Here is a 26,159-nt window from a genome sequence, read left to right on the forward strand (position 1 = left end):
CAGACCACGGATGGGGAGCACACATGGAGGGCAGATGCATTCAAGAACTATGGTCACAAAAAGAACTACGAATGCACATAAACCAAAAGGAAATGCTGGCAGTGATACATGCAATCGAGGCCTTCAAACTCTTTCTAAATCAAGGCCACCTGCTAATAAGGACAGACAATACCACAGTTATGTGGTACATAAACAAGCAAGGAGGTACCCATTCCTATCCTCTTTGCAGGCTGGCAATAAATCTTTGGGAACTTTCCCTGAAACTCAATATAGAGCTGCAATCCCAGTTTGTGCCAGGAAAAGACAATATACTGGCAGACAGCCTAAGCAGAAATATCATGGAACCGCACAAATGGATGCTGCACCCAGACATCTTCCTTCAGATAACACAATCATTGGGGGAGGCCGGACATAGATCTTTTTGCCTCCCACCACAACCATCAGCTGAAGAAATTCTGCTCAAGGACATACCACCCACAAGCATGGAAAGTGGACGCCCTCTCTTTCAGCTGGAAAACTCTAACAGTGTATGCATTCCCACCTCTTCCATTAATGACCAAGGTCTTACTGAAGATCAGGACAGAGCAGCCAAAAGTGATTCTGATAGCTCCGGACTGGCCAAGACAGCACTGGTACCCACTGTTAAAGAGCATGTCATGCACGAAACCGTGGCCTCTTCCTCAATGGCCACTTCTTCTGACACAGCACAATTACAAAACTCTGCACTCCAGCCTGAAAATCTTGCAGCTGACAGCCTGGAGAATACCTTGACTCCTCACCAGGATAAGCTATCCAAGAGAGTGAAGGATATCATCATGGAAGCTCGCCGGCCTTCCACAAGAAAGGCATATTCAGCAAAATGGAAAAGATTTCGCACTTGGAGCACCACAAAGGGCCTAGATGTGACAGTGATGAACATGGCACATATCCTGGAATATTTGGCAGAAATGCTCCACAATGGCCTTTCTTACTCTTCCATAAAAATTCATGCTTCAGCAATTTCAGCAGAATACAACACTGATCCACCTGTCTTCTCTCATCCTCTCCTAAGGCAGTTTCTAAGAGGTATTAAAAACATCAATCCTCCAAGGAAACCACCAGTGCCTACATGGGACCTTAACTTCATGTTGGAAAAATTAACTTTACCTCCCTTTGAACCAGCAGCATCTTCAGAACTACAGTTCCTGTCTTGGAAGACTGCCTTCCTTCTGGCCATAACCTCAGCAAGAAGAGTATCTGAGTTGTAGGCCCTCATGGCAGTACAACCATTTCTTATTTTTCATCAGGACAGAGTCTCATTGAGAACCAATCCTTCATTCATGCCAAAGGTGGTATCCAGGGTCTCACTGAACCAAGCTATTCACCTGCCTACCTTCTTTCCAAATCCACAAAACAAAGGGGAGAAACTTCTGCATACCCTGGACATTCACAGACAGTTGCGCTACTACTTGGACAGAACAAAAACTTACAGAAAAACTGACCAGCTGTTTGTAGCATATGCTGCTGGTGTACAAGGAAAAGCAATTTCCAAACAGACAATTTCAAAATGGATAGGGAATTGCATTCGATTCTGTTACTCTTTTCATGGCAAAACTGTGCCAGCTAACATTAGACCTCATTCCACCAGAGCCACAGCCACCTCCACAGCCTTCTTAAGAGGGATGGCTACCAAGGACATTTTAGAAGCTGCTACATGGAGCTCCGTGCATACATTTTCCAAGCATTACATCTTACCCTTATATTCCAGACCCAGAGCAGGCTTTGCTACGGCAGTCCTCCAGGGGATTTTAGCTACACCATCCTTTTTTTAGATCCTACCACCCCCAGATTGGCTATGGTGTTCTACCCATATGTAAGGACTGCAGATGCATCCTTGAAGGACATAGTACAGTTTTGTACCTACCATAAATGTAGATGTCCGATAGGTATGCATCTGCAGTCAGGTTTACCCTCCCTCCTTCCCCTCTGTGGTATTTCTAGGGTACTTATCCCTTTCATAGCTAGCTGGGGTTATCTATTATGGTGTATTTGTTTTTATATTTCTGTGCATGTTTGGAATTTATTGCATCTCTCCAAATTTAGCCTTCCTTAGAGGGCACCTGGCATCTGGGGCAAGAAAAACTGAGGAAGATGGTGTCGGCTGACGCTTTTATACCCCAGGCGCTGACGCCGGGAAAGGGCGACATCAGCCGACGCCGGACCCAGACTTTGGAATCCGGCCGACCGAAGGGCTGCCTGAGGCAGGACAACCCATATGTAAGGACTGCAGATGCATACCTATCGGACATCTACATTTATGGTAGGTACAAAACTGTACTTTTGTCGTGATTGGAGTAGCTTATTGATATATTTCCAAAATAGTTTAAGGTTATTGTGATGTCTTGCTAGAAGACAAAGTAGTAGGTTTGTTTGTCTGTGTTTGTTTGCTTAGTAATGCTTCTCAATTGCCTGAAAGTATCATGAGTTGGTTAATTTTATTTTGCTCCCCAAAAGTTTTAAGGCCCTGTCTCTCTTTTTGAATTTGCTGCTTTGTTTCTTTTTTTTTTTTTTAGCCATGGAGAGATGTTTGATTTTATTCTTTTAGTTCTAGTAAGGGCTTGCTATTGTGATTTTAGTGTATAATTAACTATGTTTTTGTGGAATGCAGTTAAGCTGTGCACTTTATTAAAGGTAATTGTTTTGTTAAGGTTGTTAAATTGTCCAAGTATAAAAGAAGGTAAGTGGTCACTTATGATTTCAGGTAGACGGCTATAGCTGGTGGTATTGTGGTTGCTTGATGATATCCACTCTAGGATTGATTCTCTACCACTCTTCTATTGATCCTTGTAGCTGTATGAATAACATGGAGAAGCTATAGAAGTTGATGGTTTGGGCAAGTTTAGAGTTGCATGTATTCCAGTTGATATTTAGATCACCTAGAATGATTTTCTTAAGAAATATTCGTGTTTAAACCAGCTAAGTATGTCTTCAACTACATCAGTGTGGAATATATATGGCTGTGATACATATTAACTTGGTTGTTATGAGTTGATTTATTAGAAGTTCAGCATTTTGGAAGCTAGGAGTTTTATTAGGATAGAGTGTTAAGTATAATGTGTTTTTACTAGTCTGGTCCAAGTGTATTGTAGCCAGGGGGACTACTTGTTTATCTTTTGTACAATATTTTAACCAGGTTTATGCAATTATGAATATGTTGTAACAGTAGTTGGTTATCAGTGCATGGATGTCTTGGATTTTATTGTTGAGCTTCTTACTTTTGCATTTAGTAGTAATAGGATGCTGTTTTGCCTATTTGAGAAGAGAAAGTAGTTGGAGCTAGTGTTTGCTGATGTGGAGATCAAGGGTTGTAACATTTGGTTAGGTTCAGGGTTAGGGTGTATGTCTCCACAACAACTTAAGAAGTTTGAAGTTAGAAAATTGAAAAGGTGCCATTTTCGAGTGCTGTAGATGGGAGTAGGTATTTGTTAAGAGAAATTTAAGACAGCTGTTATTTGAGAATGTAATTTCTAGGTATCTATAGGAGAAGAGACTGTATGGATTAAAAGGAATAGGTCTGGTGATATGTTGTGATAGTCGGTATTAAAAATCTTGTATGGTTTTGAGATTTGTAGGAGAGGTAAAGTGTTGTATTGGTGTGTGAGTTATTTGAGTTGAGAACATTAGAAGAGATGGAAAATGAAGTGTGTTAGCTGGCAACATTATGTCTTGTAGAGTGAAGTGTTAGGTGTATTTTTGTTGGTTACAGTTGGAGGAGTTTAGATAGGGAATCTAGTAAGATGTTATGTAAGTAATTAGGGGTATTTTTATCAGATGGTTTTTGGAAATGGGTGGAGGATTAAGTATATAGAAGTATTGTATGTGGTGTGGATGGGAAATGGGGTTAGGGTAGGGGGGGATTGAGTGAGCCAGAGTATAGAGAGGGTGAATGCAGTGGGTTATACCTAAGCAGTAAGTAGCACATGCTGCAAAGCCTATATGCTTGTTTCAAAGAAATAACAAGATAGGTAAACCTGAAATTGTGTTGAACAATGTGGTTGTAGCATAGAGGGCATTCTGTGTGTTGTGCAATGTGATATCACATTATTTACTCGCATCTTCTGGAAAGTCTAGCTGGCATAAAAAAGTATCCCCTTTCAGTGCAAATTTGAGGAGAAAAGCTCTGAACCGTGTTAGTAAAAAAATAGCAGTAATCTATACCAATTCAGTAAAGTTATAAATCCTAGGAAGTTGGTTACACAGAAAAGTAAATAATTAGCATTTCATGACTCAAGTAATGCAGAAGCAAATTTTAACGTTGGTAGACAAAATAGCCTTTAAAAGTAAAATGTTGAAGTCAGACAGAGTATTTATGAAATGTAGTACTTCATGCACAGGGATAAAAGTAAATAGAGTACAAAAATAGTTCAGATGAGAAGTATGCATACTCCTGTCAAACTGAGTAAGGACTAGAAACACAGACGTTTGAGTAGGGAAAGAATGTATAGGAACTGCTCTTTAACCAGGAAGTGATTTGCAAAGACTAATTCATGAGGCAAAGAGAAAATCTGTTTAAGTTAGACTTCAAGCAGTGAAAGGTTTCTGTTCTCTTAGAATAAGAGGTGTTTTATTTCTGAGTTTGGTGGTGTAACTACAGTAAAGTACATTTCCTTGAAAAAATAGAGGTATGAAAGTAGAGACAAGGTACATGTCGCTGTATCAAAGGCTTCTGGTAGACAAGTACCACGGCAGAAGAGTTTTGAGAGAAGGGTACTTGTTTGGTTGGTAGATTATTTTTCAGAAACTTTTAACTGGATGTAATGTAGATGTTTGGGGAATTTCAACTAATGTAGTTGCATAACAGTTAACTATTGACGGCATTTGCTGAGTAAATTAGCTGCAAACCTGGCAGTTTTGTTGGACTGTTCTAGTTTGTTAATTTTTAGTTATGTGGTGCAGCATAATGGAGGCAATGTAGCAGGTATGTAGATGCTTTCCTTCTCTGGACAGTGTCCGTTAAATATGGCTTAACCCTATATAGGAGATCCAGTGTTTGGTGATTTTATCTTGGATTGCCTATTAAATGTATAGGTTGAATTTTTAAATGTTCCTCTATGGTGACTTCAGCAGCAGCTATATGTGGGAAGTTGTATTTGCTATTAGACCATATTTTTAGACTGAATGTTATAAGGCTGGTCTTTTTTGGGTTTAGTTTGACGTTAGAATGTTATTCAGATTTTTATGAAGGAGAAAAAAATTCTACAGCAGATCTTACACATGAGAGATGGAAAACAGAGCAAATGATTGTATAATCATTATCATGTTATATTAGCGTTGAATGAGGAGAGGCTAATCGTATTTCATTGATAAAGATAAGTAGTACGGGTCCTAGCATGGATTCTTGGGGTATCTTTGGTGAACAATTTGTTTCAGTAACCATCTTTTGAACCATTTGTACACAAGTTGGAGAACACATTAAAGAGATCAGTGAGATAACTTTTCCAATTTTCTGGCTGTACATTTAGTTAATAGATCCATCAATACCAATTTGGTTGGATTTGAGGAGTTAGACGAAGTTGTTGAGGCAAGAAAAGTGAGACTGTAGATGAAAATTTGTTGATGTAGGAAGTAAAATGACAAATGGAATGTGTTCCTGTAGCGTTAGAGCAGATGCCTTTTTTGTGGTGCATTTTTCAATTTAGTTAGGAAAGTGTTTTGTATGTGACCATTTTGTTTGTTTATTATTTTAGTGTATGGCTTTTTGAAATTCTGGCTGGAGCTGATTAAGAAGTCTCAATGGTCACTTTTAACTAGGATTTTTACTCAGGATTTTATTTGAATGGCATGGTTTGATGTTCAAATAAATCTGTTATTGATCTAAAACATTTGCCATTGCATTATGAAAGCACACTGCCATTTTCTTTAACTCAAAATTTTGTACAAGATTTTCGGCAACCCACCTTGTTAAGCTGCTTCCAGAACTATAGGAATAAAAATGTTAATATTCTATTTAGGGCACTTTCCATTAACTATAGAATTGCCTTTCAGGAGAAGTCTAGTCAGTAATAGTGCCAGGCTTAATAAATTAGAGTGTTACAGATGAAAATCTGAATCTGTAATATTGAAATTTGTTAAAGTGACAAGCAGAGATTAGCAATTTAAACACAGGCTAATAACATAAGAGATTTATTTTTATCAACAAAGTCAGTTCTTATGAGTTCTTTGTTTCATGACTGTGGCATCCAATTGTCAAGTTTTTGTTTGAATAGGGTCAGAGATGAACTCTGATGTCCTTCAAGGATGCATCTGCAGTCATAACAAATGGGTTGTCCTGTCGTCAGGCAGCCCTTCCAAAGTCTGGGTCCGGCCATCTCTGCTGGTCTCGGTATAAAGGCATCAGCCGACGCCATTAGCTGTTCGCAAGTGCCGGTCGGTCAGATCCAGAGATTACTACTAAAAGTACCGGACTCTTTCTTGCCTCAGCCGATGTCAGAAAAAGTCAATAACTGTTTAACTTGTGGGAAACAAATACCTCATAAAGATTTCCACTCTTACTGCCTGCCTTGCTTAGGCCCAGACCACGTAGCAGCCTGTTCTTCAACAGTTTGCTGAACAGACCCAAATTGTTAAAATCAATCTTCAGCCGAATCCATGACTACTACTGAGGCTCCTGCTACCTTAGTTGAATCGGTCTCAGAAGTTTTGCCTACTACTGTGGTTCCTAGTGATTTATCAGACACCATCCCTTTGTCTCTACCCCAGCACGTGGTGCTGCTAGGCCTCCTGCAGCCATGTCTATTAAGGCCTTTGCCAGGGCTAAAGCAGCCAAAACTGTTAAATCAGTGCCTGTTAAGCCCCCTGCCCCTTCCACTCTCACTACAAATGCTTACTTACTCAGAGGATTTTTAATATATAATTAGAGGATCCCAGTCTCACCCAGACAGGGCCTCTCAGCCCCAGAAAAGAGATCTAGGGCAGAGCCCCCGAGCCAGTGTCCTCTGATGATTCTGCGGATGACTCAGACATTACAGACCAGCCAGAGGCTCCTTTTTCTACTTATGAAGATTCAGATGCTGAAGAATCCATTCCATCTGCTTCTCCACCAGAGGAATTTTCCTTTGGGGAACCTTACATGCCATGAGAGAACAATTCCAATGGCAGGGACAAGATTTCGCAGATTCAAGAAAAGGCTTAGGACATTTCTGCACTTACCACAACATAGGCCCTTAGCTATACCTCCAGTACTGCCTGTTGTGGATGATGCATTTAATGATGTTTGCACCGCTCCTGATTCTTACCTCCAGCCCCTGCCAAACCAGATAGATTTTACAGGGTGCCAGACACTCATCACCACCTATACAAGGCCCCACTTGCAGATCCTGAGACTATATCCCAGGGCCTAAGGCAGTAGCCCGACCTCAGCAAAAACCCTATTCCTTCTGAAAGGGAATCCAGGTCCTTAGAGAGATGGGGAAAAAGTTTACACCTCTGCTACTCTCTCAGCTAGAGCTTTAAACTGTCAGTTTCATATGATCCAATACCAAGAGTTTATGCTTGATCAGTTAACTAAGAAGCTGTCCTCTGATGACTCCTTAGATAAGAAATATGTTTTAGAAATGGTAAATAACATCCAACAGGTTAGTAACCATTCTTTAAAATGTGGCTATGATGCACTGTTTAGATCAGCCATGACTGGCACAGTGATAAGAAGGCATGCATGGTTGAAAGAACAGGTCGATCATGTTAAAGCAAAGCTGTTAGATGCTCCTATGGATAAGACCAGTCTATTTGGTACACCTGCTCAGCAAGTAATGAAGAAAACAAGGCAAAATCTGTACAAACAGTTACAGGTTCAGCCCCAAGGTTTAGCAGGAACTGGCCTGCCAAAATTGGTCCTTTCCAGACTCCTCAAAATCTCAAAGAGGCAGGAATAGACGCTCTAGAGGCAGAAATCAATCCAGAGGAGGTGCCTACAGAGGACAGTGGCAAGGCAATAACCGAGGCACAGACACAACCACTGCCACTACAACAGGACAATCACAGTGACTTTGCTCTGACACCGCTACCAGGAGCAAATAGCAGCACCTTTAGATATTTTCAAAATTGGCACTATATCAAAAAGACAAGTGGATTTTGCAAACCATAGACCAAGGCTACAGGTTCCACTTCCACACCTTACCAGTAAAAGAAGAATGCCAAACCTACCTCCAAATCAAAACAGAAGCTCTAAAGCAGATAGAATTAACAAAGATGAGCTGTGGAAAGAGTACCTATAGGCAAAGGATTCTACTCCAGACTCTTCCTAGTACCAAGGAAAGAGAAAAGTTGGAGACCTATTCGTCCGTCTTAAACACATACATCATTGTCCCAAAATTCAAAATGCTGACCCCAGCAACTTCTTCCCATGCTGGGCAAGGAGTGTTGGCTGGTAACTCTAGATCTCAAGGAGGCATACCTGCAAATTGCAGAAGATACCTCAGATTTCTTGCAGGATCAAAGCATTATCAATTCTCAGCATTGCCTTTGGCTTATCTCAGAGTATTCACAAATGCCTGGCATCAGTAATCGCCACTGCAGGCTACAGGAATCCAAATTTATCCATACCTGAGCCTGTTACAAGCGGACAACAAAAGCAAGCTGACAACAGATTTACAAAGAGTCATTTGCTTACTACAAGCCCTGGGATACACAGTCAATTTACAAAGGCAAGACTGATACCATCCCAAACAAGAACATTCTGGAATTGGACACAGTAAAACAAATGGCATTCCTAACGGCAGAAAAACAAAACAACTCCTCTTTACTTCTTGGCATTAACAAAGCAGAGCAAACTAACAGCAAGAAAAGTATTGCAGGCCTTGGGCTTCATGGCATCATGCATAATCTTGGTCCCACATGCCAGACTGCATATGAGAAAGCTACAGTGGTACCTAAAGAATTTATGGTCTCAACACAGGCACAGCTAATCCCACTAATCCCATGCCTGAAACAGGAGTTCCTATGGTGGGCTCAAGCATGCCAGTCAAACCCAGGCTTACCCTTCCACAACTTTCTCACAACAATGTTGGACAAATGCATACAAGGATTGTGGACTCAAGACCAGCTGCACCTGCACATAAACCAAAAGAAATGCTGGCAGTAAAACTAGCAATCCAGAAATTCAGACCATTCCTCAAAGAAGGCCATTTAATGATAAGGACAGACAACACCACAGTCATGTGGTACATCAACAAACAGGGAGGCACTCATTTATACCCCCTATGCAGAATGACTCTGGACCTTTGGAATATGGCTCTGAGCTACAACATCCAGTTACAGGCAATATTTGTGCCGGGAAAAACACCCTAGCAGACATGTTAAGCAGAACCACCTCGGATGCCAAATGGATGCTACATCTTCAAGACCATCACAAAGAAATGGGGAATGCCACAAATAGACCTATATCCCCACTCAATCACCAGCTGAAAAATTCTGCACAAGGACATACCACCCACTTGCATGGAAGGTGGACTCTATCCTTCAGTTGGAAAGGCCTGATAGCATATGCATTTCCACCTCTTCCTTTGATGCACAAGGTACTACTGAAAATCAGAGAGGAATGCCCAAGGATAATCCTGATAGCTCCGAATTGGCCAAGACAACACTGGTATCCATTGCTGAGGAGCATGTCTGGGGAGAATGTGGTCAATACCCTGATGCCTTTGATGCTAACTCAGAACAACTACAACATCATGCACCCAAACCTAAAACCTTGCAACTGACTGCCTGGAACATCACATAGCAGCATCTAACCCAGACCTATCCCAAAGGGTTAAAGACATTATCCTTGAAGCACGAGACCTTCAACAAGAAAGAACTATGCAGGAAAATGGAAAAGGTTTGTCATCTGAGTGCTGAAAGAGGAAAAGATGTGTCGAACATAGATATTGCTAACATCCTGGAGTACTTGGCAGAGCTTCTACATACAGGCCTGTCCTATTCCTCCATCAAGATACATGCATCAGCTATTTCAGCAGAGTACAGCTCGATCCACCTGTCTTTTCATCCTCTACTCAGGCAGTTCCTCAGAGGGATCAAGAATGTAAAACCTCCTAGGAAACCACCATTACCAGCATGGGACTTGAACTTTGTGCTAGAAAAATTAACACTCCCTCCATTTGAACCAGCAGCAACAGCAGATCTTCAACACCTATCATGGAAAACTGCTTTCCTACTGGCAATTACTTCAGCAAGGAGGGTGAACTACAGGCTTTAATGGCAGTACAACCCTTCCTAATCTTCCATCAAGATAGGGTGTCCATGAGAACTAATCCTACATTTATGCCTAAGGTGGTATCCAGAGTGTCTTTAAACCAGGCAATCCACCTACCTTCTTTCCCAACCCACAGAACAGGGGGAAAGACTGCTGCATACCTTGGATGCACATAGACAGTTACGCTACTACCTGGACAGAACCAAAGGTAACAGAAAAACTGACCAGCTTTTAGTAGCCTATGCAACAGGAAGGAAGGAAAGCAATTTCCAAACAGACAATCTCTAAATGGATAGGAAATTGCATAAGATTCTGTTACTCCTACCATGGAAAACCAATTCCACAGAACATAAGACCTCATTCTACAAGGGCAACAGCCACTACCACAGCTTTCTTCGAGGAGTGGCAACCAAGGACATTATTGAGGTGGCTACTTGGACCTCCGTGCATACATTTGCCAAGCATTATAATCTACCTCTATACTCTAGATCCCGAGCAGGGTTTGCCACTGCTGTACTGCAAGGGATCCTAACTACACCATAATTTTTTCTTCCTCCACCCCTAGTTTGGCTATGGTATTCTACCCATTACTGCAGATGCATCCTTGAAGGACATAGTACAGTTTTGTACCTACCATAAATGTAGATGTCCGAACAGGATAGCATCTGCAGTCAGGATTACCCTCCTTCCCTCTGTGGTACTCCTAGGGTACTTACCCCCCTAATAGCTAGCTAGGGGGGAGTCTCTTATGGTGTATTTGTTTGTATATATGTACATACATGCTTATTTTTATGTTTGCCTTCTACTTTTTTGGAAACATTGGCATTTATCCAAAATTTAGCTTTCCAAGAGGGCAACTGGCATCTGGGGCAAGAAACACTGAGGAAATGGCTGATGCCTTTATACCTGAAGACCAGCAGAGATGAGGTGGGGTGAAGTGGGACATCAGCCTGCCTGACGACAGGACAACCCATTTGTTATGACTGCAGATGCTATCCTGTTCGGACATCTACATTTATGGTAGGTACAAAACTGTACTTTTTATGTGGTTGGAAAGTCTATTCCATAGAGTGGAGATCCTTTGGGACACTAATCTGTTCCTCCAGCACATTCTGTTTAGGTAATAAGTGAAGTTCAAATCCCTGGATCTAGTGTTTCTGGAACTGTTTGTTTTACACATGTCAACAGATCCATCAGAGCTGGGCCTGAGGATGTCCTGTAAGCTAGGCAAAGATCCTCTCTCAGCAACCTTTAGGAGATTAAATACAGTGACGTTGCCTTTAGGCAATCTATGTAGGACAGGGTATGTAGGAAAGAGTATTCATGCCCTGAGTTCTCCTGGTGAGAAACCACTGTAGGTGTTCCAGCTGTTGCAACTGTCTGGTTAAATATATGCCAAAGGCAGTATTGTGTTCAGTGACAGGTCTGATAAGGGTTGGTTAGAGTGTTACTATGACTTGGACCTGAATGCCATGCTCTTCCCTATAAGTTATTTTGGCGACGTGTTGATCAAAGGCCAGATTGCTGTCTGTATATTTTCGCAGATCCTTTACTACTGGGTCAGGTCTTAGGAATGTTTTATTGATGGATTAATTAACTAGGGTTGAAAGTTTCCCAAAGAGCATTATAATTCATATTTTAGCATTGAAGTTTAGACCATATCTTTGGCAACAGTCATTTGCGTTAAGCCCTATTGCAAGATGTTGTGTCTTTGGGGGGAAGCTGTAGTAGCTCCTGATTTACAGTTATCTGCAAACTTGCTTAGCCTGAGACCTTGAATGTTAGGATTGACTTCCAAGAAGTAAATGCCAAACAGGAGTGGGCTCAGCAAGGAGTCCTGGAGTACACCTGGTCTCTTGGTGGAGTTGGTCTCAATGATCCTGACTTCTTGGGTCCTGCCTGTGAACCAGCTGGCTCACTGCTGCAGTAGCTACTCCCTCCATCTCTGAGAATGTCTTTTTTGTTACCTTGACCTTTTTCAGGGCTCTAATCTCCCTGTCTCATTGGCTTGGAAACTCTGAAGGGATTGGCATCCAAAACAACTTTTTCTTCAGTTCAGCATCATCCAAAACAACTTTTTCTTCAGTTCAGCATGAGCTGACTACCCAATGGCTTGTATTCATGAAAATTGCCCTTGAAACTTTCTGACTGTTATATCCTTAGCAGGTTATGACCAATATACCTAACGCTACTGCAGCAGTGATCATGATCATTCAAGCATCTGCTGTTATAAGTTGACTTACACAACTGTATTTTTTATAATTAGGCTTCTTGTTGGTAGCCTTGGTATTATGGACATCTGACTGCAGAAGACTGCCATCGACTTCAGGCAGAGGTCATGCATAATATGAATTCCTTGTAGCAATGATCTTGCTGCTTGATTCTCACATAACTTTAGATGTTCATTATACTACTTATATAACTGTACTGTTTCTCTGCTTCCATGTCATTTGTGCAAGACCTGAAATGGTTTCCATATGTCTGGAAAAAATCAGCTAATTAAAAAAAAAAAAAAAAAAAAAAGTCTTTGAAACTGTTAAATCATTTGAGGGGGGATAGTTTGCCCACCCCCCAGTCCTCCTGACATGGGGTTTTGACTCCTGCATACCCTTGCTTCTTATATATGCTGACTAAAGGTAATTCTGCCTTTGTGGGAATACTTTGAGGTATGGAAACGTCACACTTCACAGTTGCAATTGTACTGCCGCAAGGATTATAGTTAACAATACTAAGAATTTCCGAAGGCACCCACTGCTACAGTATTGTTTCATAACTGTACACAGCACTGTGCTTGGCTACTGTGTACCAGGAGACACTACTCAATATGAAAAATGAAGAAGGCAGTGCATGCTATATTGTACCTGTGGTGTGACTTGTAATACTGCAGAAGGCAAAGTTTTTTCAATTGCTCGGGTGGCAAGTTAGCATGTCCAGACAAGTTAATTAACTATACTAAATGTTTGCATTCACCTCTTACTTTCTATGTATGAGATCATGATGAAGGTAAATGTTGAGTTTACTGGACAGGTAATGGTGGTGATGGGGGAACATGTATGTGTGTGTGGCTGCGTGTGTGAGTATATGCAGAGGGATGAGTGGTCTGCCTGGGTGGTCACAGACAGGCAGGGTAGGTGTGTGTGTAGGTGAATTGGATGAGTGTGTTCAGGACTGGGAGATAGGTAGTGTGTAGGTGTGTGCGCGTGCATGGGTGTGTGCATTTGTTTGTGTTTATTGCTAAGTGCAGTCAGGTAAGGGTGTATGTGTGTACATGAATGTGTGCATGTCTGTGTGTGTGCGGGGCTGCCATACCTCTAAACTCTCCCAGACTAATGAGGAAATCTTGAAATACTGGGGGACTGGACACCAGGGACAGTGTTTAGTATTAATGTTATCACTTAAGTAGTTAAAAGAATGACAGGTTTTACAGTACAAGAGACATAAAGAAAGATGGGGTGAATACTAGATATCTGAAGCTACTTTCGTAGTTTAAAAAAAGACAACAGGTTTGGAGAGGGAACACTAGACACCATGGAATTGATCCGCGGTGGTGGTGCTGCTGTAGCGTTGTCGCCTCACAGTAAGACACTGTCTGGTTCGTTTCTCAGCTAGAGCGTCATCTGCGTGGAGATATGCGTGAATAGTTGTGCGTCAGGGCTGGTAACTCAGCACGTAAAAATCAACTACCAATCATTAGCGGACCGGAGTTCCTCTGTGGTGACCCCTAACCGGGAAAAGCCGAAAAACACAAACAAACCCCAAGTCCCTTAAAAACTGAATAGAACAACAGCAAGTTTACAACATGAAGTACATTTGGAGGGATGCTAGACACTCATTAAATATTACCCTAAGTCACTTAAAGTTGTCGAACTCTGTACCCTTGACTCACAAGAAAGCTCTTTAACAAAGCAGAGCTGTAGTTCTCTCTGCTAGCTGGGGATCTTGTAAAGTAATAGCTGTTGTATCCCGATGTACTTTCGGAACAAGAAGTATGAAATTGGCATTTCTGACTAATTGTAATAGTCCATTAATTATAAGTAACGGAGCAGGCATACTAGGCAAAATCATTCTGTAAAATCAGGCACAGCTGTGAAGAATGGGGTATACCCATGTGTGGGAATACCATAAAGTGCTCGAGCTCTGGACAACGCCAGGAGGAACATTAGACAACATAGAGGAAAATTTTAAAATATGAGTAAGAGTCAATTAAAAAGTTAATATAGCAACAGGTCTGTCATCACTGTGCAGTTTCCGAACAAAACTCTGTCAGACATAATTGACCGACTGTAATCATCTTTGATTTATCAGGGGCAGAAAAAAATAAGGGCCGACTGTAATCAACTGTGATTTATAAGGGGCAGAAAAAATATGAGGCTGTATCAGGGATGTTCTGTAAACTCTAGGGCTGGGAAGAGTTGTGGCAGAGGGTGGGGGTGTGTGGGTGAGGGTGTGTGTAATTAGATGTGTGCATGTACAAGAGAGGAATGAATGGAGGGGTGTCTGTGCCATTGCAATGCATGGGCCACCAAAAGTGATTACCACAGGAGGATACTGATAAACACTATAAGATTCAGAAACCTGCAATTAGCTGATAATGAGGTATTTTCTCATTACAGTTAACATGTCTGTAAATTGCATTTCCCACAATTGCAGAAACTGCTACTTTTGGCCACAGTAGTTTCAGAGACTGCATGTGCTTTTTCTGAATCTTGCCCCATTATCTGTACAACCCGCACACCTTAACACCGCACTTAAGCTAACCCTTATATTTGTGTCACACACACTGTGCTGAATTTCAACGCTGTTACTGTAGTGACTTGTACAATGTTAAGTATCCTACTAGATATTTATTCATTTGGACAAAGTTAAAAAGAATCCTGTATTTTTTTCTGTTGTCATGCTCTCTGCATAGTGGGTTTTCAGCTGAGGGAATGGTTACTTAGGGTCTGCAGGTTAAGAAGCACTCTGTGTGTTGGAATTAGTGAGCTGCTAAAGAGCTTTTGCCCCAAATGTCACATTTTCCTTTTTTATGCATTATCTTTAGCAGCAAAAGTGTAACTGTTTTCAGTACTGTGGTTTTTGTCTTAGATGAAGCCCTAAAATGTATCATAAAAAAACATCCGTTATGGCCTAACACATAATAGCCATTTTTGTTTGTGAAGTGTGGAGAGACGAGATTTTCCTAATGGTTCTTTGTAATACGTTATTTTTTTTTTGTATGTCTTCTGTCTGTAGTATGTTTTATCATTTGTGGCTGAAACATTTATGCTAGCATTTGTGGTTACGCCATTCATTTTAATAGCCGACACTTGTTTTTCAACAGCCAAAGAAGAAAAAAGATGTGCCAGAGATGAAGGAGATCAAGGCTGGTACAGACATGGAGTATGGCTGCCTGAACATTTGTGTAACTGGCCATGATATGACCCTTGTGGAGCATTATGCTCAGTATGCTCATAATCTCTGCAACCGGCTTAACATTAAAGTGGAGGATAGGTAAGTTTTAATGTAGCACGTTGGCAAAAGAAACTTCATGGAAATGAAATCTTTAAGATAGTTAAATACGCATTAAGAAGGAGAAGGAAAAGAATGTAGTAGATGAAAGTTAAAGCACGACTAAGAAGTTGCATATAGTAGCATTTCACTTGTGATGCATTGGAGAGAAGAGGCTATATTTATTGATTTATTTATTTGTATTTATTAACCGTAGTAGGGCATGAACCTTTGTCAGACTCCATCTGGGAGCACTGCCTGGATAAATTACTTGCTCATGGTCGCCTAGTAAGGAAAATGAAGGCAAGGAGGTTGAACCCTGGATCATAGGAAGCGGCTTGTTAACAGCTAGTAGTCTTAATCCTCTGCACTAACTGCCAGATGTAGAAACAAAGTTAAATGTGGTTACAGTGCACACAAATTAAAATGTTACTGATGCCGAGGTGTACAGTGAATAAAAATGATATGGATAGTAGGGAAATTACTACAACCCACACGTTACATATACAAATAGCTGCTTAATAGTTTTTGTTATGAAGAATAAGAGGGACACGTATGTAGTACCATTACTTTCTTAAGAAAGACCAGTCTAAAACCATGTCATGATGTTGTGGAATGTTTGAAGAAGTTTGTGATAATTTACAGCACTGGCAACAGAATGACTGGCGCATGTATCAAGGGGGTCCACATACTTTTATCAAGAAATGTAAGAAAATGTTTCAGCTGTTTACTTAATCTATCTATGTAAAAGTTTTAAAAGCACGTATGAAAACATCCGTATAATCGAATGTTCCTAATGTTGAATGTTTTTTTAACCTGGTAGATGTGATCTAAATATCAAAGTACACAAATAATATTGAACTCGTAAATATCACTCATGAAAGATCAAAAGCCAAAAGAAACACAACACATCCTGCTAATTATGTATACCAACTCCGAGATCAGTTTACAGTGGGAAAAGGGCAGATTCCCCAGTCCTCACTGTTCACAATCTCACATGGACTTGCTCACTTCTGCTATCATAAAAAACGTTCAGCAGTGTGAATGTTCAGTTATATGGATGTTTTCTGATTTTAGCAGTATTAGTGTTCTGAGTTCTTATTTTTGCATTATAGAAGAAATTTGTAATGACTTGTGTGGTGTATAGTGAAGAAGTCCCGGGCAGTCAGAGTCCAAACAGGAGCTCTGGTGTTGGAGGAGCCTAGTAGGACAGGAATAGAGTTAGCAGTCAATCTCAGCTTGCTTTTCCTAGGAGAAGGCACTAGAGGTCCAGTTGGTTGTTTTGCTACCAAGCAGATGAAAGCTTGTAGTTGCCAATGATATAGTCAAAAGCAAGAGACATGGGCTTTATTTTTTCAAGTCAAGAATGGTATCTCATTACAGGTGTGTGGGAAAACGCATGTAGAGCATAGTAGGTCATCACGGGGATGAAACCACTCACTTCAGCCACCAAGGAATGGAGTAAGAAACATGCATATAAAGGAAAAGACTCACATTTGATGCTAATGAAAGCTTCATTGGGGGCACTCAGACTGATCATGATCAGTCTAAGTGGCCTGCAGACAGCAAGAAATGGATGATGGTGATAGTGGCCCTTTCTTTTGGACCCTTAGGCTGCCAGTCAAGACAGCCAGCAGCGCAGGATTGGTGATTCACAAGTGCTGGCCAGACAAGTAGTAGGAGTTTTGAGCTGCAGGCTGAAAATCCTCAAATTTGCCTGGATGACTGTTCCCCTAGTCAGCTGTCATCCAGAGTAGTGGCCATGTTATTGCATGGAAATTAATGGGCTATGACTTACTGTGGATGAAATGATCGAAATATATTACTGTCCCTTGAACTTTATTTTCTTTTTTTTTTCTGGCTAGTGCAGCTGACATCCATTCTGGTTTCCTTTTTATTGCATTGTCCAGAAACAGTAGCCAAATTCAAGAATGCACTAGATATTATTGTGGAAGAGGCAGAATGTGAGGAGTCTTTTGGTTGCTTTGAACAACAGAAAAATTAATGCAAGGAAATGTGTAAAATGGATGGGACCGTTCTTTGTTGTCCCTGTCACACTTTGTTTCACTGTAACATAGTGCTAAAAAGTACATGTTCTCTGTGTCTGTGTGGATTTTCTTGGATTTTCCTGGGCTAGATACTTTAAAATGGTCTATGTGTATTGTTTCCTTTGTGACATAGACAGTGACTGGAAAATGTCTGCATTGACCAACTCACTTACCTGGCTAACACTTGTCTGAATAAATATTACTTGACTGGCAAACAAATGACTATTTAAATAAAGACTATGAGCAGTATAACAAGAGTTTCTAACAGAAGAGGCTTTGATGTCATAAAAAATGTCTCTTGGAAGAGTAGATAAATGACAAATTCATGACTCCTGTGTTTGTCTTGCCATTATGATTCTGAGTAAATATTTTGTCCCATATGCTTTTCCTATAAAGCTTTAAATGTAATGCTATTAGAAGGCAATCCCAGATCATAGTGATATTTCCACTGTACCATTTCTTTCTTTTACCAGAATTGCTGATTCATGCCACAGTACAAAATTGTTGATCTCGCAAATTTAGGGAGTGTTCATATGGATTTAGACCACTGCATTCATGTAGAAATCTTTCTCTGATATCTTATAGACTAAAATAACATCTTTCTCCAGTCTTTTTCATTCAAGTGAATACAGACAGATGTTCAAGCCTGTAAGTATGTTAATCTGTGCATACCAGTACTATTTCTCATAAATTGTCATTGAATTCTTTCTCGTTTATTGTTGATCTTGTTTTGGCACCAGATACTGGTTTTGAATTGTAGAATGGATCTTAAGTTGATGTACAGAAAAATTATGATATGTGGCTTTCCCCCTTATTTTAATTCTCAGTAGGCTGTCCAGTTTTCTGGCTATCCTTGTTACAAGTAGCATTTGTGAGGTTTTCAAAAGCAGGTTTGTTTTCCACCAGTGTACTCAAATCCATACGTGTACTTTACACACTGTAGGACATCTGAACTTCCCCTTTTTATAACTCAATACCTTGATCATACTGCAGCTCTTAACCATTTTTACACAGATTGACTTTTAGGGTATTAATGCTTTTTCACCAGTTTTGTTACTGACCAGAATATGAAAACAGTCATTAGAGGATGATAAGTATTATGCATATTTAATATTATCCACATATCTAACGCCAACTAGTACCACTTATCCTCTAGTAGTTCACTCGTATATACTGAGAACAGCAAAGGCCCCAAGGTGGTGCCCTGAGGAGTGGCCTTCAGGTCATCACAGTAATGATGTCCTTCTATTCTGTTGTTGCAGTATTCTTTACATGAGGGAGAGTGCCTGCCAAGTGACCCGACTTAAGACAGTCTACAAAAGTCTTTACTGTCTAGGGTGCATTGTATGTCGCACATAGTCTGCTATTGGATGTAGGCTACAAAAGTGACGTATGCACGCACCATCCTCAGAACTTTTTCCATCAGACAGAACAAGCTTCCTGTACATGTAGTCTGACCACTGAAGGTACTTCTGCTCAGTTAAGTGCCCAGTCGGAGAATCCTTTTCTTACTTTTGATAGATTTTTAATTTTAATGTCATCCAAGAAGGGCAAATGTGAATGTAGACATCAGATTCCACATAAGGACGGCCATCAACAGTGCCTGTTTTGTCTTGGACCTGCCCTATCTGCCAGTCATTTGTCCATAAAACCCTTCGGAGTGGGCTTAACTCACTTTCCATATATCTGGAAAAACCATCATCTCAAACTCCTCATAAAAAGTATGGAGGGTCTGTTGACCTCAAAAGTCAAGTCTGTAGCAACGTGGAAGGCCAAGAAACCTAGACCGCAAGCCTCTGCTGCACCTCCAGGGCCTGATATCTCTCCCGAGACAACTACCAGAGATTTGCTCTTGGCCGCCATCCAAACCACAGGCTGAACCTCTAAGGGAGATCGCTGTGGAACAGGATAGTAGCACGTCCTTGGAGGTACCACAGGCTTCCGCTCCGGACATCCAAGGGGAACCATGACTCATTATTTATGAAGGGCCATGAGGTATTCAGTCTATCCTTGTTCATGAGGAAGTGGATACAGACATTACGGAATGCAGGCCTATGTCCAGCTTGCCTTCTTGTCGTAGAATGGACATGCCCAGCAAAAAAGAGTTTCTCCTTCTTTCAACCCACAAAAGGATTGACAGGCCTTTTCCCAAAGCATCTTCAATGCCTTAATGTCTCTAAGACCCCCTCAAGGGATTGCTATCCCTACTTCCCCCAAGGCCTGCTCCTTCCCAAAAGAGGGGGACGGAAGAATCATTATCTGAGGAGGACCTTTCTTCTGATGAGGAGTCACTAGCCTCCTCTAACCAGATTCCCTCTCCACTAGACTATGCTTCCCCTGAGGAAGATTCTAATGGGACTGTCATCCCTGTAGAAGAAATTTCGTTCAGAGACACTGACTAGAATGCAGGGGCATTTCAAACGGGAAATCACTGCAATGATAGATATTCAAAAATATTATAATTTGTTGCAGGTGGGCACCCATAGTCCCTCTGTTCTTTTCCCTATCCTTCTGGCCTTCTTGGATGCCTTTGCATCCTCTAGCAAGGCCCCTAACTCTCTACCACCAGCACCTATAACGTGCCTGCAGATTGTAAGCATTTATTCAGAGCACCAGCAGCTGATCCATCAGTTATCTCTGTGGCCTCTGACAAGCCCTCTAAACTCCTTCCCTCCTCTTCCCTGCTTCCCTCAGGCAAGGACAGCAGGCATTTGGAAAGACTAGGTAAGAACGTTTTTATACATCTGCCACTCTTACATTTTGAGTTATAAACTGCCAGACCCATATGAGTAGATATTCTTTGGAACTCCTGTCTCAACTGTCTGAAGTAATCTCTGAATTACCTGAATCTGAGAACAAAAACCTAGCTATATACCTGTTACCTACTACCTCCCATGTGACTAGACATTCTATCAAATGTAGCTATGATGCTGTAGAGGCTTCTGCTAGGGCAGCTGCATCTGGGTCTGTCCTAAGGAGGTTCACATGGCTCAGGCTGTAACCCTTGCCTGAGGATATCAAATCCAAATTGATGGATGCCCCCCTGGACAATGAAGCCTTGTTTGGCTCTGCAACAGCTGATCTTTTCAAGATCTTGCAAGAGAAGAGTAAGGAGATGAAAGACCTTAAACACCTCCTGGTTTCTCCGGTCCCTAAATTCTAGAGAAACTACCCCTCTAAACCAGCCTTTATCAGGAGACAATTCAGACCTGCTCAACCCAAGTCCAAGAGAATGGGAAAGAGGCAGTAGTCATTTTGTAGTTCACAAACCAAACCAACACCAAGACCAGTAATTTTTCTTTATTGCGATCTGGTACCTCGGCCTTTCGCCTTCAAAGGATCACAAATGTAAAGTGCAACCAACAGTATTTATACAAAAAAATCAAATTAATCAGCACTAATTATTCTATTAACTTCATTCATTAATTTATCAATCAAATCTTAAAGTGATTACACAGTATTTTTTCTGTATATAAATGTTAAAACTAGAATGCCTTCAGTCAAATATGCTTTCAAGTCAAATATGCTTTAAAGTCACATATGCTTCAAGTCAAGTATACTTTCTGGTTACATATTTAAGTGCACATGATTATTAATATATAACCTGAACATAAAAATTAACAATAATGTTAACAATAATGCTGTCTCATAATACTGTTCATTATATGAATTTTAGATTTTTTCCATTAAGTACTTAATTCTAAATTCAATCCATGAGGTTTTAGTGTATTAAATTTCAAAATCATTCTAGTTTCTAGTTCAAGTAATTTTTGAATAAAAATTCCCCCACCTTGAGAACTAAATGGTTTACCCAAAACACAAAATGTCAAACTGTCAGGGTATCCATTATGTTTTTCCAAAAAAATGCTTGGCCACAGGACTGAATTCATTTTTGTTTCTAATGTCTTTTAAATGTTCTAAGATACGAACATGAACCATTCTTTTAGTTTGTCCTATGTACCAAGTATTATTGCAAGAGCAACCCAGAATGTATACCACTCCTACTGATTTACAGTTGAAGCGATATCTTGCAGAGAAAGTCACACCATTAATATTAGTTATATTGCTGGCTCTTCCACAAACACTACAGTGGCCACATGAATAAGTACCTACTGAAACATTCCCCTTTTCCTCTTCACCTCTATTGAAGAAGTTATAATTTAATAACTCCTTCAAGTTTTTCCCTTTCTTGTAGGAAAAAGTTATCTGTTTGAGAAACAGATGACCTATATTCTCATCCTCATATATTAAATACCAATATTTTCTCACAATTTTACTTAATTCTTTCGATAGAGGAGAGTATTTTGTGACAAAAAATAATTTAGCCTCATTAGCCTTAACTCCATCATTATTTCTTTCTCTCACTAAATAATTTTGTCTATCCTTTGAACCTTCATATTGTCGATGTTCTCTGTGGTTCATAACACCTAATATTTTATTCTTACATATTAACAAATGATCTTTGTTATAACCTCTCTTAATTAAAATCTTAATTCAACATTCTTTAATTCATTATATCTCTCATTTTCATTACTGGTATGGTCATGAATTCTTTGAAATTCACCAAAAGGTAATGACCATATCAGATGTTCAGGGTGCATGCTCTCTGCATGTAAAAACATGTTTACAGAAGTCTCTTTCCTAAAAGGTCTACACCCTATACTTTCATGTTCATGAAATAATGTTATATCTAGAAAGTTGATCTTGTCCCTATTGTATTCACAAGAGAAGGTTAAACCATGATCATTATTGTTTAATTCCTCAAAAAATTCCAAAAATTCACTAATGTCACCACTACATATCAGTAGAAGGTCATCAATAAATCGCTTGTAGAATACTACATTTTTTTTGATAAAAAGAAGTTGAATAAATATATAACTTCTCAAAGTATCCCATATACATAATGGCATATGAGGGCGCAAAAGCAGCCCCCATAGCCGTCCCTTTTAACTGAAGAAAGAAATCATTATTAAAACAAAAATAATTGTGAAAGAGACAAAATTTCAGCATTTGAATCAAAAAGGTAGTTCTGGGTCTGTCTCCCAACATATCCTGAACAGCTTCAAGCCCCCATCTTTTGTTAATGTTGGTATATAATGACTTCACATCTATAGTTACCCAATAATAACTACTGTTCCATTTAACATTAGAAAGTTTATCCAATAGATCTTGAGTATTTAAGATGTGAGCTGTAACTTTTGATAGGTGACATTTTAAATGGAAATCCAAGAAAATGTTCACATTACTAAGAAAAGCGCCTCTCCCTGACACTATAGGCCTACCAGGCGGCTTTAATAAACTTTTATGCACTTTTGGTAAAGCATAGAATGTTGGTGTCATGGGTTTTTTAATGAACAGTTTCCCCACATCACTCTGGTTAAAAAAGCCAAGACATTCCCATCTTTCCAATAAATTCAACAATTCAGTGTTAAATTCTGTAATGGGGTCCATGTTCAAACACAAGTACTCATCTTCATTTTTTAACAAATCATAAATCATTTCACAATAGTCTGATTTGTTTAAGATAACCCAATTGCCACCTTTATCTGCACATTTAAAGATAAATTCCTTTTTTATTTTTTTCCTATGCTTCAAAGCCATCCATTCATCTTTACTTAAATTGTAGTGTTTAGAACTATTCTTGAGACTTTCCATTAATAATGTCATTTCTTTAAATATTATTTTGAAAAAGGTAGAAATGGCAGGTACTTTTATATTAGGTGTAAATTTACTGTCAGATGCTAGATGTGGTATTAGCATTCTCCCATATCCGGTGAAAAAAATATCACCCTTATTCTCACCCTTATTATCACCAAATGTGTTTTCATCTTCAGAGGGCAAGTCAGCATTTTCATAGTCATAAATCGATTTAATAATTCATCATCCTCCTCAATAATATCATCACATTCAGAGTTATCACTTGCTATATCATTAATGCTCTCAGCCTTGTCATTATAAAAAAAACACTTTTAAATATAATTTCCTCACAAACTTTTTAAGTTCGAAATACATATCACTAAGTGAGGGGAAAAAAGTTGGCACAAACTTACTGCCTTTATATAACACAGACCTCATAGCATCATTCACAGTCAAATGAGATAAATTAACCAAGCATAAATTATATTCAGATAGTGCACTTACATGCTCACTCCTTAAAGCGGTTTCTACCCTTTCTCCCATTTCTCCCATGACCAGATTTATTGGTCTGAAAGGAACCATCAGTGGTAGAAACATTAGAAGGAGAGTCATTTATACCTTCATTTTCACTGTGTCCATTATTAATAAAATTTGCAAAAGTCACATTTTTCGTAAAGTTATTCCTTTCCCGTTCCCCTGAGGACGCTGAAGTGCTGCATTGTGTTTGCGAGTTTCTCCTGACCTTTGATCTGCTTCGTTTTGCATCACGCTGCCATGAAAATAGGACGCCACTTTCGTAGTCCTTCATGTCACGTAAAAGTTTGTTCCTTTTCCGTAGCAGGATATCAGCCTCTAGTTTAGGGATTTTATCAGTGATTTTGGCAAATTGCATCTTGAAGCAGGACTCCCCCACCACCTTGTCCTGCAGATGCAAAATCTCATTTTTAAGTTTATCATGCGCTCTCTGGTTCCGTTTGATCAAAATACGGAGCCACTTGCTAGTGCATTCAAGAGACGCTGATTTCCATTCATCTAATAGGTCATGTTCCTCCTCAGAAAACTCAGCAGCAGGTAACTTATCTATACGTAAACCTCTAGGTGTTAGGTTTAAATCAACATATTTTTCCAGAAGACATGTATCTAAGAATAAGGCTATTTCCTTATTCATAAGTCTCTCTAAGGAGCCAAAACGATCATCTACCTGCTTATTTGTGCCCACGTTCCATGGATCCATGTTAGAGAACTTTTTTTCTCTTTTGTTAACTATATCAGCAAAGCAGGTGGCTCCTGGCAAAATATTCAGCCCCAGAGCTCCACTTAATTGAGTCATTATACTGGATAGATGTTGGCAAAAACGACACCAATAATCCACAAACACTCACGAAAAATAGCAGCAATCTGTAGTTCACAAACCAAGCCAACACCAAGACCAGTAATTCTTCTTTATTGCGATCTGGTACCTCGGCCTTTCGCCTTCAAAGGATCACAAATGTAAAGTGCAATCAACAGTATTTATACAAAAAAATCAAATTAATCAGCACTAATTATTCTATTAACTTCATTCATTAATTTATCAATCAAAAGTGATTACACAGTATTTTTTCTGTATATAAATGTTAAAACTAGAATACCTTCAGTCAAATATGCTTTCAAGTCAAATATGCTTTAAATTCACATATGCTTCAAGTCAAGTATACTTTCTGGTTACATATTTAAGTGCACATGATCATTAATATATAACCTGAACATAAAAATTAACAATAATGTTAACAATAATGCTGTCTCATAATACTGTTCATTATATGAATTTTAGATTTTTTCCATTAAGTACTTAATTCTAAATTCAATCCATGAGGTTTTAGTGTATTAAATTTCAAAATCATTCTAGTTTCTAGTTCAAGTAATTTTTGAATAAAAATTGATGATTAGTAGTCATTTTGTACTCCACAACAAACCCCACCTCCTAAGCAGCCCTTTCCTGATAGACCTGAGTCCATCTAACTACCTGGCCCCAATCCTCCCCCTCCCCTCTCCCTTTGCCTATCTCTTTCAAGTCTGGTTTGGGAAACCATTACCCAAGAGTCGTGGGTACTGTACATAATAAGGAATGGATATTTCATGGTATGAGAGTCTCAACCACTGTTCAGAGATATTCCCCAACCACCCAAAGAACACTTTACCTCTGTTGCCTCCAGTGGTTCAGCAGCTCCTGGACCAAGGCACCATCCAGCATGCACCTATCCATCAAAGAGGAAAGGGATTCTGTTCTAGGCTATTCCTGGTTCCAAGGAAAGAAGGACCCTGGAGACCCATCTCAGACCTTTACTTCTTAAACATCTACATAAAGCTACCCTCCTTCAGGATGCTCACCTTTAAAACCCTTTTTCCCCTGCTCCTACCTCAAGCCTTTGTGGTCTCCATAGATAAATTATGGATGCCTGTCTTCACATACCAATCCACCCAAGATACGGGAAATATCTCAGATTTTCTGTAGCCTCTGGACACTCAGTTTTCTTCCTTGCCCTTTGGACTTTTCTACCACCCCAAGAGTTTTCACAAAATGCCTAGCGCCAATGGTGACATTCTGCAGGGCATCCAAATCTTCCCATATCTGGGCATCTCCTACTCCAAGCAAATAGTCCAGAGTTGCTACAGTGAGACCTCAACCGTACTATCAACATCCTTCTTTCCCTGGGATTCACCATAAATTACAAGCAATCAGCCCTTACTCCAACACAGGATCAGATCTTCCTGGGGTG

At 39.9% G+C, this 26,159-nt stretch overlaps 1 protein-coding gene across 1 annotated transcript in view; it reads left to right on the forward strand.

Annotated features, from left to right (window-relative positions):
- MRPL48 (mitochondrial ribosomal protein L48) overlaps positions 1–26,159 on the forward strand; it is a 469,376-nt gene that overhangs the window by 207,758 nt on the left and 235,459 nt on the right. The window contains exon 5 of the mRNA XM_044072213.1: positions 15,549–15,718. Coding sequence (XP_043928148.1) covers positions 15,549–15,718 — 170 coding nt within the window. The remainder of the gene's footprint in view (positions 1–15,548; positions 15,719–26,159) is intronic.

Source organism: Protopterus annectens, chromosome 5.part0, assembly GCF_019279795.1.
Source record: "Protopterus annectens isolate FY-2018-M chromosome 5.part0, PAN1.0, whole genome shotgun sequence".
Classification (NCBI taxonomy): domain Eukaryota; kingdom Metazoa; phylum Chordata; order Ceratodontiformes; family Protopteridae; genus Protopterus; species Protopterus annectens.